General features: G+C 37.5%; 1 protein-coding gene across 1 annotated transcript in view; it reads left to right on the top strand.

Annotated features, from left to right (window-relative positions):
* Positions 1-19607, top strand: part of HPGDS (hematopoietic prostaglandin D synthase) — a 27493-nt gene extending 7886 nt beyond the window's left edge. The window contains exons 3-5 of the mRNA XM_081233379.1: positions 3004-3113; positions 7919-8017; positions 19332-19607. Coding sequence (XP_081089505.1) covers positions 3004-3113; positions 7919-8017; positions 19332-19496 — 374 coding nt within the window. The 3' untranslated portion in view covers positions 19497-19607. The remainder of the gene's footprint in view (positions 1-3003; positions 3114-7918; positions 8018-19331) is intronic.

The raw sequence follows: 19607 nt of genomic DNA, 5'->3' as shown, positions 1-19607 counted from the left end.
ACTACTCTCTTAGCCACTTTCAAATATATGGTATTCTTAGCTATACTCACCATGCTGTACATTACATCGCCAGGACGTATTTATCTTCTAACTGGAAGTTTGTATCTTTTGACCACTTTCACCCATTTTACTGCCCCTACCCCTGCTTCTGCCTCTGGTAACCATCTGTTCTCTGTATCTATGAGTTAGTTATTAGCAGTAATTTTTAAAGATTCCAATATGAGTGAGATCACACAGTGTTTGTCTTTCTCTGTCTGACTTCAACTGTAAATTTTTATCTGGAAAAGCAACATAACCCTGGCTATGAGCTTAGGAAGATTATTCTGGCCATACTTTGTTTGGCATGACTGCAGGGGTGCCTATTTGGGAAATATGAGAAAGTTTGTAAAGATAGAATCGTCCTAGGGTTAGAAGACATACTGGCATGTGGAGGGCAGTCTATGCGAGCAGGAGAGTCAGGGCCAGGCAGACGACAGCTTGGACATAGTTCCTTATTCCCATAGCTCCTTTGCCTTATCCTCTTCCTCCTCCTCTTCTTAAAAGAAAAAGTTCCAGGCTTCCCTGGGGGCGCAGTGGTTGAGAGTCTGCTTGCCGATGCAGGGGACACGGGTTCGTGCCCCGGTCCAGGAAGATCCCACATGCCGCGGAGCGGCTGGGCCCGTGAGCCATGGCCGCTGAGCCTGCGCGTCTAGAGCCTGTGCTTCACAACGGGAGAGGCCACAACAGTGAGAGGCCCGCGTACGGCAAAAAAAAAAAAAAAAAAAAAGAAAAAGAAAAAGTTCCTTAACTTGCAATATCCTTTCCATTGTCTGTCTTTCCCAGTTAGCCTTAAGTGCCATGCAGGCAAGGAATTGATCTCCTTTGTTCACTGCTGTAGCGGGGACGACCCAAAAGGACACACAGAGAACTATCCAAAAGGAAGCTGAGAATATGGTTCTGGAATTTAGGACTAAACATGTTGAATGAGTCATCTGTATAAAATTGACAGCTGAAGCCTTGAGTGTAGAAGTCAAAGTAGGGATGAAAATGAGTGAAGAGAACTTAGGATACAATTCAGAGGGATTTCTCAGGGTCATAAAGTAGAATCAGCCTTTGAACATCACACACGTGAAAATATAGATAGTTTACAGAAGAACGCTAATTACTAAGGTATTTTCTTTCACTTTTAACAGCTTTATTGAGGTGTGATTTACATACAGTTCACCCATTGTCAGTATATACAGTTCCTTGATTTTTAGTAAATTTATACATTTGTACAAAAGCAACCTATTTTATATTTTTATTTTTTATTAAAGTTACAAGTTATAGGCGTACAATATAGTGATTCACAAGTTTTAAAGTTACACTCCATTCACAGTTATAATAAAATATTGGCTATATTCCCTGTGTTGTGCAATAAATCCTTGTAGCTTATGTTATAAATAATAGTTCGTACCTCTTAGTCCCCTACTCCTATATTGCCTCTCCCCCCCCACACACTGGTAACCACTAGTTTGTTCTCTATATCTGTGAGTATGCTTCTTTTTTGTTATATTCACTAGTTTATTGTACTTTTTAGATTCCACATATAAGTGATATCATACAGTATTTGTCCTTCTCTGTCTGACTTATTTCACTTAGCATAATACCCTCTAATTCCATCCATGTTGCTGCAAATGGCAAATATTCATTCATTCTTTTTTATGGCTGAGTAATATTCCATTGTGTATATATATACCACATATTCTTTATCCATTCATCTGTTGATAGAACTTAAGTTGCTTCCTTATCTTGGCAATTGCAAATAATGCTGGTATGAACATTGGGGTGAATGTATCTTTTTGAATTAGAGATTTTGTCTTTTCCATATGTATGCCCAGGAGTGGAATTGCTGGGTCATATGGTAGTTCTGTTTTTAGTTTTTTGACAAACTTCCCTACTGTTTTCCACAGTGGCTGCTCCAATTTACATTCCCACCAACAGTGTAGGAGGGTTCCCTTTTTCTTTTTCTCCACATCCTCGCCAACATTTGTTATTTGTGTTCTTTTTGATGATAGCCATTTTGACAGGTGTGAGGTGATATCTCATTGTAGTTTTGATTTGCATTTCCCTGATGTTTAGCAATGTTGAGCATCTTTTCATGTGCCTGTTGGCCATCTGCATGTCCTCTTTGGAAAAATGTCTATTCAGTTCTTCAACCCAGTTTTTAGTTAGATTATTTGTCTTTTTGATGTTGAGCTGTATGAGCTGTTTGTATACGTTGGATATTAATCCCTTATCAGTCATATCATTTGCAAATATTTTCTCCCATTCAGTAGATTGTCTTTTCATTTTGTTGACAGTTTCCTTTGCTGAAATGCAACCTATTTTAGAATGCTTCTACACTGAATCATTTTAGAATGATTCCTTAGCAAAATGATGGTCAGCGAATGGCAGTAAAGAGAATAAAGAACACTTCTATTATTTTAAACTTATAATTCCCAGGAAGCAAACAAATGCTCCTGACAAAAAATTATCTGGACATGTAACAGTAATTCTTTCTACAAGATAAATGATAATGTATGTACAAGTTATTTATTGTGGTATCACTTGCACTAGCAAAAGACTGGAAACAAACCTAATCAGTTGAGGCTAGTTAAATAAATTGTGGCACTTCCACTTAAAGGAATCCCATGTACCTGAAAAAAGAGCAAGGATGCCGTTAAGGGACTTATAAGAAAAGACCTCTAGGATATATGGGGGAGGTGCGTTTTGAGTGGGATACCTATTCTTTTTTTCATTAAGAAACAATGGAAGAATACAAAATAAATGAATGAAAATGGTTACCAATATGGTAGGTAGGTAAGGAAGCAAAATGAAATGAATGGGTCAGAGGTGGAAGTTAGTCTTCACTGGATACTGTTTTATATTGTTTTGAATTTTTGAACCATATTAATACATTGCCTATTTTAAAAAAAAGTTTTACTATAGTAAAATAAATTAAGCATATTCTTGGGCATAAAATGGCCTGTCTCTATTCCATAGATTTGGCTGGAAAAACAGAATTGCAACAATGTCAAGTTGATGCAGTTGTGCACACATTGGATGATTTCATGTCTCGTTTTCCTTGGGCAGAGAGAAAACAAGATATAAAGGTAATGTGATCAGTTTGCTGTTACTGCTATTAATCATATCCACTTGCCAAACATTATGTTAGGTGCTTTTAAAAGTTCCTTTTTATCAAAGTAAGACATACATCTAGTTTTAAAATATCAAATTATATTAAAAAGTTTAAAACAAATTACTGCAGTGATTCCCAGCCTTACCTCTTCATATTAACCCTTCCTCAGATGCAACCCTCATTTTAACACTTTTAGCTGTTTCTTTAGGATTTATATATCTCCATATTTTCTATAAGATATGTAAATATAGCTTTCTTTGATTCAAAAATTTTAGATAGTTTTGATAGACTTATTATAGTAATGAGAATTTATCTCTTACATAGTCATTCTCTCTGCTTCCCTTCCCCCAAACTCCTAATATAATATTAAAATTTTGTGGTGAGGGGGCTTCCCTGGTGGCGCAGTGGTTGAGAGTCTGCCTGCTGATGCAGGGGACACGGGTTCGAGCCCCGGTCCAGGAAGATCCCACATGCTGCGGATGCCGCGGAGCGGCTGGGCCCGTGAGTCATGGCCGCTGGGCCTGCGCCTCCGGAGCCTGTGCTCTGCAACGGGAGAGGCCACAACAGTGAGAGGCCTGCGTACTGCAAAAAAAAAAAAATTTTGTGGTGAAATCTATATTCAGTCATTACATTAGTACGCCTATGCAGATATTGTACAAAACTGTGCATTGTGCTATACTTTGATTATATTTCCTTTCTCACTTTCCTCCTCAAATTAGTAATTGTCTTTTTTTCATTTGTTTAATTCTTTTTTACTTTTATTGCTGAACCTTCGCACACTATCCAATGGCCTGCCAATGCAATTTTTCACAAAGTCAATGATGTCAGATAATCTACTGTTTCCATTATTTTCTTGGAGCTATCGAGTCAGAGATTTCCATTCTCCTTTGTAGAGCTGTCTAGGTTTTTGCACAGCTGTCATTATTGGACTTTCCTTGACTGCCATCCCAGAAACGTCTTTCTCTTGAGCTGGAGTTCTGTTTCCTGGATGATGTCCTCTGTTTTTATTTACTCCCTTGTTTACTTGGGGCACGTCTCCAGTATTCATATCTCTTATCCTCAAGACTTCTTCATGTAAAATTTTGGAAACTGTTGTTATCCTCATTTTCCAGATGAAGAAATTGAGGTTCATGTAGTGTAAATAACTTACCTAAGGTTACTTAGCTGGTAAGTGGTACACAAGGAATTCAAATCCCAGACACTCTGGCTCAGACTCCATGTTCTTAACCACTGGATGTAATGCCACAGGGGTAGCAGCCATTCAGAACAGCTGTGCAGGAGTATTTATGTACATGTTATGGCTTAAGGCCTGTATCCAAAAGCTACAGCACAGAACAAATAGCAGTCTTATCAACTTACTTAAGTATATTTATTCTAAATACTGTTTGTTTAATTAGGACCCTCTGATTTAAATAGAGATATTTGGAACATAAAAGTATTCACATTTACCGATTCCTTGACATATATGTAAGGTGTGTGGGGAGACACACACAGATACGTATATATACAGATACCTGACTAACCAGAACAAAGTCTTAAATAAAAACTCATCTTTGAGGATAGAAATACATTTGGGCTCTGGAGTCAGACTGCCAGGCTTGAATCCTAATTCTCTTTTTACCAGTTGTCACTTAACTCCCTATCAAATTTTCACATTCTATGTCTGTAAAGTAGGGATATCATAGAATCTGCTTCAAAGTATGTTGGGAGGATTAAATGGTAGCATAAGTACCTATGGCTAGGTGGAAAGTGTTCACTAAATATTAGTTATTATAGTGCTTTTATATAATTCAGTGCTTATTGTTTTTCCTTTTATTTGTCAGACATGATATCTATATTTCACATATCCTTATAAATGCAGAGACAAGTAGATGCATAATCCTCAATTTAGAAAAAAGTATCTAAAGGTTTTTGTTCCATGTGGGCTTGCCCTTCTCTACTTCTCTATTTTTCCATTCTCCTTTTCTCCCAAAGGAAAATGTTCTTTGAACATTTATGATAAGGGGAACTCTACCTTTGTATTAGAATAACAATGCTCTTACATGCTACCTACCTCAGAAAAACAAATTCACAGGACATATTCCAAGTTCATGAATAAATCATATGAAGGGACAACATGTTGCAGAAATAATTGCGAATAGCTAGACTATCTGATTAATAAGCAGGACCTGGCCAGAATACAATGAAAAATACACAGTTCTTTTGCATCTCATTACTTAGTCTCTCCGTAGTGGTTTGCATTGCTGCCACCTTGTGGTCAGATAAAATTTTCAAAAGCAGAATATTGATACAGTAAAGATGGATGAACAGTGAAAATAGTCCTCTTCTTATATGTTCTTTAAAAATCTATCGAGTACACATAACTATAAATGTTTCATGCTAAAAATTCCATTTCCAATTTAAAATTAAAAAAAAATTAATTTAAAGGCAAAATATGTCTCTGAGCATTGGTCACACTGATAATCCTTGAATTTATCACTAGTGTTTCTGTGGTTTTCAATGCATCTGTTTCAGTTTCCTCATCTGAAGAACAGGGCAGGGAGTTGGGTGTGGGAGGGTGATGGATCATCAGGACTGAAGGAACATCAGTGGCCCATTTCCAATCCTAAACGATTTGGCAGTGTGGATTTTAAAATGGTGCTTTGGAGAAATATGCAAACCTCTCTAAATCCTCTAAATGTCATTTGATAGAATACAATAGCGATGACTTTTTTTTTTTTTTTTTTTGCGGTACGCGGGCCTCTCACTGTTGTGGCCTCTCCCATTGTGGAGCACAGGCTCCGGACGCGCAGGCTCAGTGGCCATGGCTCACAGGCCCAGCCGCTCCGTGGCATGTGGGATCTTCCCGGACTGGGGCACGAACCCGTGTCCCCTGCATTGGCAGGCGGACTCTCAACCACTGCGCCACCAGGGAAGCCCAGCAATAACTTTTCAGTGTGTAAAAATCTCCTTCCTTATAATTCTCTGGGGGAGGTGGGAGGAAGTTTCTGAGTCCACCAAGTATAGGAATGGCTATCTAGTGTTTATCAGAAAATGCATTTTAAAAAGGATATGTAAGAAAATTTTATCTTCTTTAGGTTATTTTGGAGAGTATTCTTTAAAATGACTCTTAAATACTAATGGTTATGCTGTTTAGCAATTTACATTTCATTAGACTGATATGATTCTCACCAAACACATAAAGAGAACCTGGGCTAAAGAACTCAAGAGCGCAGAGATAAGGTTTTTATCTGGCACTGCATATACAAAGCATTGGTGTACCTTAAGCTGTGGAAATGCACAGTAGAAAAAGTAGCAGAATTACCCAGGTGAACGCACAGGAGTTTTTGGAAAGCTGTACAGCATCTACATCCTGTTCCATTTAACTCCCTCCTGTTTCTAGCTATTCTAGGACAGCCAAGCTGGTTATTACCTCCCCAGCTGATGCTGATCTAAGCTAAGCTATGGGAAATGTCACGTGTTTCTGGGCCCATTGCCTCTTAGCTCACAAATTCTGTGGAAGGAGCTGAAGGATTCACACTATTTTATTTAGAACTATGAATATATTAACCATAGACAGAGAACCTCATGTACAAAGGTGGTATAGAACCGTGGAAAGCACATAAAGTCAAAATAATGACAAACTTCCCAACCTTCAGTTCCTGAAATGTGACAAACCTATGTAAATCTGTAATGATGCATTTGCAAACTGTGCCCTACAAATATAAGGCATTATGTTATAATAATCTATATTACCCAGCTAAGTCATAATAGTAACAGGAAGTAAATCAGTAAATTGTTGAGGAAGTTATCCACAATTTGACTTACCTTAATAGAGGCTGGATTTTATTATAGATTTTATAATATTCATTCATTTATGAATATTAATGATATATGTATATTTTATAATATTTTGAGTTTGGCTTACATTTCATATCCACAATACAAACCAGCCTGATTTTCATATATAAACAAATAAATACCTTTTACCAAGAAAGAGGCCATGAATAAATTATTTGGTCTTCAAAGATTCAAATAAAAACACAAAGATAATTTTTTTAAATGGATATATCTGTTATTTTTTCCCAAGGATTTTATTTGGTTTGTAATAATATCTTACATATTATATCAAAAGGGGGCATCTTGGATTGATTTTACAGATGATAGTCAAGGCAGAGAAATCTCACCCTAAGGTACAATGTCAAGCCAAACAGAGGAAATCTGCCCAAGAACATTACTATTCATTATGGATTACTTCCGTTAAGTGTTAACTGTGAGATGAAAGACTGCTAAACTGGAGGAATCTTACAAAATAATAATATTTTATTAATAATAGTCTTACAAAATAAATTTTATTTACAAAATAAATAAATTTCTTTACCTTTAGTTAAATTATTTCACTTTAAAGGGAGTGAGCCTAAAAAAGGGAGGGAATTTTAGAAATGTAAAAACATAATGGAATAATTTTCATTAACAAAAATTAAGATAAAAACCATGAAAAATTTTATTGACGAAATATTTAGTCATTATATACAAAGAAACAATAAGAACTGATGACAATATTTATTTTTTAATCCATGAGTAACAAAGGGAAGAATAAAATCTATAGAAAATCAGACCTGAATCTCCATGCCATACATTTTAAAAAACAAACAAACAAGCAACAACCACCAATAACAGGTAGCTACTTCCTTTTTGAACTCATATGGGAGAAAGAAGATGGAAAAATCTACTTCCTCTTCAACTCACTTGTTTTTCTTCTTATTATGCTTAAAGGAATCTTTTTTCTCCCTCTCTTAGGATCAGATGTTTAAGGAGCTACTTACGTGTGATGCATCTCATCTTCTGCAAGATTTAGACACATACTTAGGGGAAAACGAGTGGTTTATTGGTAACTCTGTGAGTATGTTTTACATCTTAAAAAATACATGCATATACATATATGGATAAACCAAAATCTTTATTAAAATGTATTGAAAATAGTGTTACTCATAGGGAGGGAGTAGGTTAGAGAGCAGGGACAAAAGCTAAACTTCTTTGAATAAAATTTTTTCAGTGGAGTTAACTTTGGAAACATGAACTAAAATATTTTATATAATTATATAACAACAACAAAAACATTTTAAAAAGCTATCACTGACAAACTAAAGCAAAGTGAAACAAATGAACTTGTGTCAAATTAGTGCACAGGGTATGTGGAGAAGTACCTGTGGACTCTATTAGTGAAACACTATCTTAAGAAACATCGTCATTTTAAAAAACACAGTGATTTGACTATACATCTCATTATAGATATTTTCTCGGGACAAAAAAATAATAATTGTACACCAGTGTCAGTTCATGATGTACTTTTTCTTAAGGTAAAGAAAACAAGCATTTTCTGTCTCTTTTTCTCGAAAAAATGACCAATCTAGTTGTTCTGGCCACCCTTGGACCCAGATTCTGGTCTCTGAATACTAAAAGTAACCAGAACTTCTTGGAGAAATAGCTCATTCTCAGTTTGGGACAGGAAATGTAAAACATGAGCCGGGAATACTTTGACATAATAGAACCAAATAAATTATCACCCCCCCCACCCCAAAACACGAGAGTTGTGTCAGAAGGACTTAGCAGTCAACTTGTAGAGGCTCTCACTGGCCAAAGATGAGAAAATTCAAGCCACAATAAGAATATTAACTGCAATGGATTGAAACAATTCAAAATGGATGAATCCATGAGTTTATGACAACCACCATCACCAAATACACACACACACACATACACACATACACACACATCCCTCAAAACCAAACAAAGCTTCATTGGTGACTTTTAGAAGATGTTATGGAGCCAAATTATTACAGATTTTCCTTGACTTATGATGGGATTATGTCCCAATAAATCCATTGTAAATTGAAAATATCATAAGTCAAAAAATATACCCAACCTACTGAACATCACAGCTTAGCCTAGCCCACCTTAAATTTGCTCAGAACACTTACATTAGCCAACAGTTGGGCAAAATCATCTAACACAGAGCCTTTATAATAAAGTGTTGAATATCTCACGTAATTTATTGAATATTGTAGTGAAAGTAAAAGACAGAATGGTTGTATGGGTACAGAATGATTGTAAGTGTATTAGTTGTTTACCCTCCTGATTATGTGGTTCACTGCCACTGCCCAGCATCATGAGAGAGTACCATACAGCATATCACTAGCCTGGGAAAAGATCAAACTTCAAAATTCAAAGTGCGGTTTCTACTGAACATGTGTCACTTTTGCACCATGGTAAAGTCAAAAAATTGTAAGTTGAACCATCATAAGCCAGAGACTGTCTATATTCTGAAAACTGTTAAAAACAAAAAAGTTGAGGGGTTTGAATAAAGCATTTATCGTGCCATTCCTATGCCAATTATACCTCAAGATAAAAAAAATGATGGACAAAGTTTGTCTACATAAAGGTATTCTAGTTAATAAGTAAGGAAAGAGGACTTCCCTGGTGGTCCAGTGGTTAAGAATCTGCCTGCCAACGCAGGGGACATGGGTCTGATCCCTGGTCTGGGAAAATCCCACATGTCGCAGCGCAACTAAGCCCATGCAGTACACCACAACTACTGGAGCGTGTGCACTGCAACTACTGAGCCCACGTGCTCTGGGGCCCTCGTGCTGCAACTACTGAGCCTGCGTGCTGCAACTACTAAAGCCTGCGTGCCTAGAACCCATGTCCACAACAAGAGAAGCCACCCCAATGAGAAGCCTGCACAACGCAACCTAGAGTAGCCCCTGCTTGCCGCAAGTGGAGAAAGCCCAAGTGCCACACGGAGACCCAGCGCAGCCAATAAATAAGTAAATAAATAGATAGATAAATAGATAGATAAATAAATAGATAAATAGATAAATAAATAAATAAACAAGGAGAGTTTAAAATAAATCATCACCAGTTTCCAACCCATGATGAATCAATGGATCTAAGCATTGACCATCAACAATTGTTAATATCACAAAAAAGGAGAGAACCAGATATTACTGGCCTACTGACAGAGGAGTGCACTGCCACCTATGAAGTAGTCTTGCCAAGAGAAAATCAAATCTAAATCTGATTTAGAAGCTGTGGTAAGTTGGGGTCCCTGCCTTCAAGGAGACGCCATTCTAGGAGACAAGATATTGCTTTTTGCCACGCTCTTATGACTTATTTTAATCACTGTCTGCTGAGTCCTGAGGAGACAGAGAAGCAAACTTGCCATATCTTTTATGTTCCTTTCTCTGCCCTTATTGATTGAACAATTTCTAAGAATGTAAAATATGTTTTTCCTTCTGCTTTTTATTAAAATTCCTTTGTAACCTCTCTCCTAACCCCATCTCTTAGTGCTCTCTCCCTTCCTCAAAGTGTTCCAAACACTCTGGTGTTTTGGTTTTTCCTCAGACACAAGTCATACTCCCACCTATGAGCCTTTACACTTGCTCCTCCTTCTGCCTGAAATGTTTAATTCCCAAATCACTGCATGTCTGGATCTTTTTTTCATCATTCAAGCCTTAGCTTAAATGTCACCTCTTAAAGGACTTCTCTCCCTACCACTTGAGAATCCCTCTCATCACTCTACTTTGTCTATATCACCTTTATCACTTTTTTTTAATTGAAGTATAGTTGATGTACAATATTATATGTCACTGGTGTACAATATAGTGATTCAAAATTTTAAAGATTATACTCCATTTATAGTTATTATAAAATATTCATTATATTCCCCATGGTGTACAATATATCATTATAGCTTATTTTATACATAATAGTTTGTATCTCTTAATCACCTACTCCTATATTGCCCCTCCCCCTTCCCTCTTCCCACTGATAACCACTAGTTTGTTCTCTATATCTGTGAGTCTGCTTCTTTTTTGTTATATTCACTAGTCTGTGCTATTTTTTAGATTCTGCATATAAGTGATATCATACAGTATTTGTCTTTCTCGGTCAGACTTATTTCACTTAGCATAATATACTCCAAGTCCATCCATGTTGCTGCAAATGGCAAAATTTCATTCTTTTTATGTGATATTAACAATTGTTGATAGTCAATGCTTAGATCCATTGATTCATCATGGGTTGGAAACTGGTGATGATTTATTTTAAACTCTCCTTGTTTATTTATTTATGGCCAAGTAGTATTCCATTTATATGTATACCACATCTTCTTTATCCATTCATCAGTTGATGGATAGGTTGCTTAGGTTGCTTCCTTATCTTGGCAATTGCAAATAATGCTGGTATGAACATTGGGGTGAATGTATCTTTTCAGATGAGAGCTTTCATCTTTTCCAGATATGTACCCAGGAGTGGAATTGCTGGGTCATATGGTAGTTCTATTTTTAGTTTTTTGACAAACCTCCCTACTGTTTTCCACAGTGACTGCTCCAATTTACATTCCCACCAACAGTGTAGGAGGGTTCCCTTTTCCTTTTTCTCCACATCCTCGCCAACATTTGTTATTTGTGTTCTTTTTGATGATAGCCGTTTTGACAGGTGTGAGGTGATAATCTCATTGCGGTTTTGATTTGCATTTCCCTGATACTTAGCAATTTTGGGCGTGTTTTCATGTGCCTGTTGGCCATCTGCTTGTCCTCTTTGGAAAAATGTCTATTCAGTTCTTCTGCCCATTTTTTAATTGTTTGTCTTTTTGATATTAAATTGTATGAACTGTTTATATACATTGGATATTAACCCCTTATCAGTCATATCATTTGCAAATATTTTCTCCCATTCAGTAGGTTCTTTTCATTTTGTCAATAGTTTCCTTTGCTGTGCAAAAGCTTTTACATTTAATTAGGTCCCATATTTTAATTTTGCTTTTATTTCCTCTGCTTTAGGAGACAGATCCAAAAGATATTGCTATGATTTATGTCAAAGTATATTATTCTATGTTTTCCTCTAGGAGTCTTATGGTTTCTGGTCTTACATTTATGCCTTTAATACATTTTGAGTTTATTTTTGTACATGGTGTTAGAGAATATTTTAATTTCATTCTTTTACATGTAGCTGTCCAGTTTTCCCAGACCCACTTATTGAAGTGACTGTCTTTTCTCTATTGCGTATTCTTGCCTCCTTTGTTATAGATTAATTGGCCATAAGTGCGTGGGTTTATTTATGGGCTCTCTTTTCTGTTCCATTGATCAGTGTGTCTGTTTTTGTGCCAGTACCGTACTGTTTTGATTACTGCAGCTTTGCACTATAGTCTAAAGCCAGAGAGTGTGATTCCTCCAGCTCTGTTCTTCTTTCTAAAGATAGTTTTAGCTATTCAGGGTTTTTTTGTGTCTCCATACAAATTTTTAAATTGTTTGTTCTAATTCTGTGAAAAATGCCTTGGTATTTTGATAGAGGTTTTATTGAATCTGTAGATTGCCTTGGGTAATATGGTCATTGTAACAATATTAATTCTTCCATCCAAGAATATAGTATATCTTTCCATCTGTTTTTGTCATCTTCAATTTCTTTCATCAGTGTCTTACAGTTTTCCAAGTACAGGTCTTTTGTCTCCTTAGGTATGTTTATTCCTAGGTATCTTATTCTTTTTGATGTGATGGTAAAGGGGATTGTTTCCCTAATTTCTCTTTCTGATAACTCATTGTTAGTGTATAGAAATGCAACAGATTTCTGTATAATAATTTTGTATCCTGCAACTTTACTGAATTTATTGATGAGCTTTAGTTTTCTGGTGGAGACTTTAGGAATTTCTATGTAGAGTGTCATGTCATCTGCAAACAGTGACAGCTTTACTTCTTCCTTTCCAATTTGGATTCCTTTTAATTTCTTTTGCTTATCTCACTGCTGTGACTAGGACTTCCTAAACTATGTTGAATAAAAGTGGCAAGAGTGGGCATCCTTGTCTTGTTCCTGATCTTAGAAGAAATGCTTTCAGGTTTTCCCCATTGAGTATGATGTTAGCTGTGGGTTTGTCATATGTGGCCTTTATTATGTTGAGGTAGATTCCCTCTATGCCCACTTTCTGGAGAGTTTTTATCATAAATGGATGTCGAGTTTTGTCAAAAACCTTTTCTACATCTATTGAAATGATTATATGGTTTTTATTCTTCAATTTGTTAATGTGGTGTATCACACTGATGATTGATTTGTGGATATTGAAAAATCCTTGCATCCCTGGTATTTTGCTAGTATTTTGTTGAGGATTTTTGCATCTATGTTCATCAGTGATATTAGCCTGTAATTTTCTCTTTTTGTAGTATATTTGTCTGGTTTTGGTATCAGGGTGATGGTGGCGTCATAGAATGAGTTCAGAAGTGTTCCTTCCTCAAGAAATTTTTGGAATAGTTTGAGAAGGATAGATGTTAATTCTTCTCTAAATTTTTGGTAGAATTCATCTGTGAAGCCATCTGGTCCTGGACTTTTGTTTCTTAGGAGTTTTTAAATTACTGATTCAGTTTCAGTACTGGTAAAATTTTAAATTAATTTTTATTGGGGTATAGTTGCTTTACAATGTTGTGTTAGCTTCTACTGCACAGCAAAATGAATCAGCCATACATATACATGTATCCCCTCCATTTAGGACACTTCAGTGCATTAAGTAGAGTTCCCTGTGCTATACATTATGTTCCCATCAGTAGTCTATTTTATACATAGTATCAATAGTGGCTATGTGTCAATCCTAATCTCCCAATTTCTCCTACCCCACTCCTTTCCCCCTTGGTATCCATAGATTTGTTCTTTGTGTCTCTATTTCTGCTTGGCAATTAAGGTTATCTATACTATTTTTCTAGATTCCACATATATGTGTTAATCTGTCATACAGAGTGAAGTCAGTCAGAAAAACAAATATCGTATACCCGTACTGGTAATTGGTCTGTTCATATTTTCTACTTCTTCCTGGTTTAGTCTTGGGAGATTGTACCTTTGTAAGAATTTGTCCATTTCTTCTAGGTTGTCCATTTTATTTGCATATAGTTGTTTGTAATAGTCTCTTATGATCCTTTGTATATCTGTGATGTTGGCTGTAGCTTCTTTTTCATTTCTGATTTTATTGATTTGGGCCCTCTTCCTTTTTTTGTTGATTAATCTGGCTAAAGTTTTATCTTTTCAAAGAACCGGCTTAGTTTAATTGATCTTCTCTAAATTTTTTGGTCTCTATTTCATTTATTTCTGCTCTGATCTTTATGATTTTTTTCCTTCTACTAACTTTGGGTTTTGTTTGTTCTTTTCTCTAGCTCTTTTAGGTTCAAAGTTAGGTTGTTTGAGATTTTTCTTGTTTTCGGAGGTAAGCTTGTATCACTATAATCTTCTTAGAACTGCTTTTGATGCATCCCATAGGTTTTGGATTGTCGTGTTTTTGTTTTCATATATCTCTAGGTATTTTTTGATTTTATCTTTGATTTCCTCAGTGATCCATTAGTTGTTTAGTAGCATATTGTTTAGCCTCCACATGTTCGTGGGTTTTTTTGCAGTTTTTTTCTTCTAGTTGATTTCTAGCCTCATAGCATTGTGGTCAGAAAGATGCTTGATATGATTTCAATTTTCTTAACTTTACCAAGGCTTGTTTTGTGGTCTAGCATGTGTTCTATCCTGGAGAATGTTTCATGTGCACTTGGAAAAAGTGTGTATTCTGCTGCTTTTGGATGGAATGCTCTATAAATATCAATTTCTCCTTTTATGTCTGTTAATATTTGCCTTATGTATTTAGGTGCTCCTATGTTGGGTGCATGGTGCATATATAGTTACAATTGTTATGTCTTCTTATTGGATTGATTCCTTGATCACTATGTAGTGTCCTTCTTTGTCTCTTGTAACAGTCTTTATTTTAAAGTCTGATATAACTATTGCTACTCTGGCTTTCTTTTGATTTCCATTTGCATGGAATATCTTTTGCCATCCCCACACTTTCAGTCTGTGTGTCTTTAGATCTGAAGTGAGTCTCTTGTAGGCAGCATATATGAGTCTTGTTTTTGGATCCATTCAGCAACTCTGTATCTTTTGGTTGGAGTACTTAGTCTATTTACATTTAAGGTAATTACTGATATGTATGTTTCTATTGCCAATCTGTCAGTTGTTTTGGCGTTGTTTTGGTAGGTCTTTTTTCCCCCTTTTTCTTCTCCTGTGATTTGATTACCATCTTTAGTGTTATGTTTGGATTACTTTTTTTTCTATTATAGGTTTTTTGTTTGTGATTACCATGAGGTTTTTATATAGCAGTCTCTGTATATATTTATGATTGTTTTAAGCTGTGATCTCTTAATTTCAAATGCATTTTAACAACCCTGCAATTGTACTCTCCTTCCCTAATGATTACTGTTTTTGATATCATAATTTGCATCTAGTTGTTTTGTGTATCCCTCAACTGCTTATTGTGGACATAGATGATTTTACTAGTTTTGTCTTTTTTTTTAAGTTTTTTTTTTGGCCACACCCCACAGCATGTGGGATCTTAGTTCCCCTACCAGGGATCAAACCCACACCTCCTGCATTGGAAGGCAGAGTCTTAACCACTGGACTCCCAGGTAAGTCCCCACTACTTTTGTCTTTTAACATTCCTACTAGCTTTGTGTGTGGATGATTTCCCATATTTATTGTATGTTTGAAACCAATGAGCTTTTTCATTTTGTAATTTTTTTGTTTCTAGTTGTGTCCTTATCTTTTTTGCCTAGAGAATTTACCAACGTTTGTTATAAAGCTCGTTTGATGGGGCTGAACTCTTTTAGCTTTTGCTTGTCTGTAAAGCTTTTGATCTCTCCATCACATCTGAATGAGAGCTTGCTGGGTAGAATATTCTTAGTTACAGGTTTTCCCCTTTTATCTATCTATCTATCTATCTATCTATCTATCTATCTATCTATATGGGATTTATATATAATGTGCCCCTCCCTTCTGGCCTGCAGAGTTTCTGCTGAAAAATCATCTGACAGCCTTATGGGCACTTCCTTGTATGTTATTTTTCACTTTCTCTTTGCTGCTTTTAATATTTTCTTTGTTCTTTTTGTAATTTTAAATACAGCATCTCTTCATGTGTTCCTCTTTGGGAACACACATCCTGTATGGTAGTCTCTGTGCTTTCTGGACTTGGTAACTGTTTCCTTTCCCAGATTAGGGAATTTTTCAGCTATTATGTTTTCAAATATGTTCTCAGCCCCCTTTTCTCTAGCTTCTCCTTCTGGGACCCCTATAATGCGAATATTAGTGTACTTGATGTTTTCCCAGAGGTCTCTTAAACTGTCCTCATTTTTCTTCATTCTTTGTTCTGTTCAGCATCAGTGATTTCCACTACTCAGTCTTCCACCTCATTGATCCATTCCTCTGTATCATTTAGTCTACTGTTTATTCCTTCTAGTGTATTCATTTTAGTTATTGTATTCTTCATCTGTTTGTTCTTTATATTCAAACTCTTTGTTAAAAAACTTCTAACTTCTCTGCATCGATTCTCCTTCTGAGTTTATTAATCATCTTTATGATCATTACTCTGAACTCTTTCTTGGGTAGATTGCTTATCTCCATTCATTTAGTTCTTCTGGGGTTTTATCTTGTTCCTTTGTCTGGAGCATGTTCCTCTGCTGCCTTATTTTGTCTAAGTTGCTATTTGTATTTTTATGTATCTGGTAGGTTAGTTACATTTCCCGAACTTGGTGGAGAAGTGGCCTTCTGTAGGAGACGTCCTATGCATCCCAGCAGGGCACTCCACTTTTGTCACCCAAGCTATATGCTCTAGGGTTTCCCCAAGAGGGCTGTGAGAGTCTTTCTGTTGTGGCCGGCAGGCTGACTATATGGGTGGTCTGGTAGGCTTGGTTTGTTCCTAGTCTTATTGGTTGCCAGGCCCTACCTTGTATGGAGGCTGCTGACTGCTGGTTAGTGGGGCCTGGTCACAAGAGGGATGATTTCAGAACCCCAGGGGGTCCTGGGGCTAGTGCTGGCTCACTGGTGGATGGAGCCAGGATCCAGAAGACTCTGTGGCTGTTCCTGTCCACTGGTGGGTGAACCTAGGTCCTGGGGTTAGTGCTGGACTATTGGCAGTCACAACTGGTCCTGGAATGTGGGAATCTTGCTGCAGGGCCCAGGAATCCTAGAGCTGGTGTCAGATTGCTGTGGAGGTGGGGAGGCAGTTCTTGACACAGTTGGGTATGGGGTCTGGGGTGTCCCACAGCTTGTGTTGGCCTGCTAGTGGGCAGAGCCAGGGCCCAGCTGGCCTCAGGGCAGGGTCTGGCCTGCTGTGGGCAGGCTGGGTCCACAAGCTATGGAATTGTGGTTTTCTTGCATCTGGTGTCTGCCCGCTGGTTGGATGAATCTGGTCTAGAGGCTAATGCAGGCTTCCTGAGGGCAAGGCCAGCGCCTGCCTATTGGTGGCTGGAGCTGGGTCTTGGCCCTCTAGTGGGAAGAGCCAGGTCTAGAGGCATGTCTCAAGTGGCTCTGGGCTCAGGCAGTCTTTAGGTAGCCTGTCTGTTGATGGGTGGGGCTGTGTCCCCCACCCCCCGCCCATTTAGTTCTTTGGTCTGAGGCTCCCCAGCAGTTGCCTACAGGCTGTTGGATGGGGCCAGGTCTTGGCACTCATGAGCTGGAGGGAGGATCCTACAGTGGTGCTCACATGGTAGAAAGCTGCCAAATACAGCTACTGCCAGTTTCTATGTCTCTGGTTTGAGCTGCAGCTGCCTCCTTGACTCTCCGGAAGACTCTAAAAGACCAGCAGGTAGGTCAGGCCCCTATTAAATTGCTGCTTTTGCCCTGGGTCCTGGTGTGAGATTTTATGTGCACCCTTTAAGTGTGAAGTTTCTATTTCCCCTAGTTCTTTGGAACTCCCAAAATTAAGTCCTTCTGGTCTTCAAAGCCAAATGCTCTGGGGGTTTTTCTTCTTGGTGCAGGCCCCTGGGCTGGGGGGCCTGACATGGGGCTTAGAACTCTCACTCCTATGGGAGAACCTCTGCAGTATAATTCTTGTTTGTGGATTGCCCACCTTGGGGTAAGGGACTGGATTATATTGTGAGTCAGCTCCACCTACCCATCTCATGTGGTTCCTTCTTTATGTCTTTAGCTGTAGAAGATCTTTTCTGGTAGATTCTGGTCTACTTCATCGATGGTTGTTCTGCAGACACTTGTGACTTTGGTGTGCTTGTAAGAGGAGGTGAGCTCAGGCCTTTCTACTCCGCCATCTTGGCCGATCCCCCGTACCACACTTGACGTTTGTCTTCCTGCTTATGAAGTAAAATCTGCACCAGAGAAGGGGCTTGCATCACATCTTGCTCTCTAGTCAATCCCAGGAGCTAGACCTGTACAGGGCACATAGTAGGTACTCCATAAATATTTGTTGACTGAACTCTGAATCCTCTAACCAGTAGACTCTACTAGTTGACAGGTGTTTAGTAAGCAAGTTCATAAAACACTAGAAATCAGCATTATTAAATTCCAAACAAAAGGAAAACTAAGAATAATCCATATTTAAACTTCATTCTTTGACTGATTTATATGGAGGCAAAGTAATGTCATCCAGATTAGTATCTAGTCATAAAAGAACAAAACAAGTGTACAAATTAAAAAAAACAGGTATACAAGAGTAGGCCTATGCTGCCATCATCCTAATACTGTCCAGTGGCCAATCTTAGGGTTACACTAATGGTCAGACATATGTCTTCTGATGTGATTCAATATAATGTATGTTAGCCAAAAATATGTAACTTTAAACTATGAACTCTCTAAAGATAACTTGCACTCTCTTCCTTTTTACTCTGCCATATAAAGGAACTGATGAAATAATCATAAAAATCCTGAGGACAGGACATTCTGCAGGACTAGTGTGGAATCTTCAATAATTCAGTGACATGGGAAAAAAAAAGGGTACTGTTCTGAATTGAGAGTTAAAGGACATAACCAGGTGAAATGCATGGTCCTGGAATGGATCCTGCTTTATCCTATAAAGGACGTTTTTGGAACAGATGGAAAAGTACTGATGGTGTGTTAAATAAGATGAAAATGTATTGTCACAGGGAGATGGAAATTGAATCAAGTTACAAAAGAGCATGTACTGTAAGATCTCATTTTAGTAAAAATACACACACATGCATAAAAAAATACCATATACAGAGGTGTTAATGTGAGTAACCTCTGTGTTGGCAGTATGGTGTTATCTATAATTTTCTATAATACACGCATTCTGCTTTTGTAATAACATTATTTTGAATTAAAAAGAAACCATTTTTAGATTAAGAAGTTAAGCCTTTTATGTTCTAATGAAAATTTGCTTCCTTTAAACTAGGTAACTTGGGCAGATTTCTACTGGGAAATTTGCAGTACCACACTTTTGGTCTTTAAACCTGATTTGTTGGACAACCATCCCAGGCTGGTGACGTTACGTAAGAAAGTCCAAAGCCTTCCTGCCATTGCCAACTGGATAATGCGAAGGCCCCAAACCAAACTCTAGGTGATGCCTGCTGCCTCCAAGCTTCGTTATTCTTCACAGCATCACTCTCATCAGCTAAGAAGCTACATCAGCGTGCTGCATAACCTGCACACTCCCCTCCCCAGCTTCATC

Source organism: Mesoplodon bidens (assembly GCF_964165515.1).
Source record: "Mesoplodon bidens genome assembly, chromosome: 1".
Classification (NCBI taxonomy): domain Eukaryota; kingdom Metazoa; phylum Chordata; class Mammalia; order Artiodactyla; family Ziphiidae; genus Mesoplodon; species Mesoplodon bidens.
This window is presented reverse-complemented; position numbering and strand designations above follow the sequence as displayed.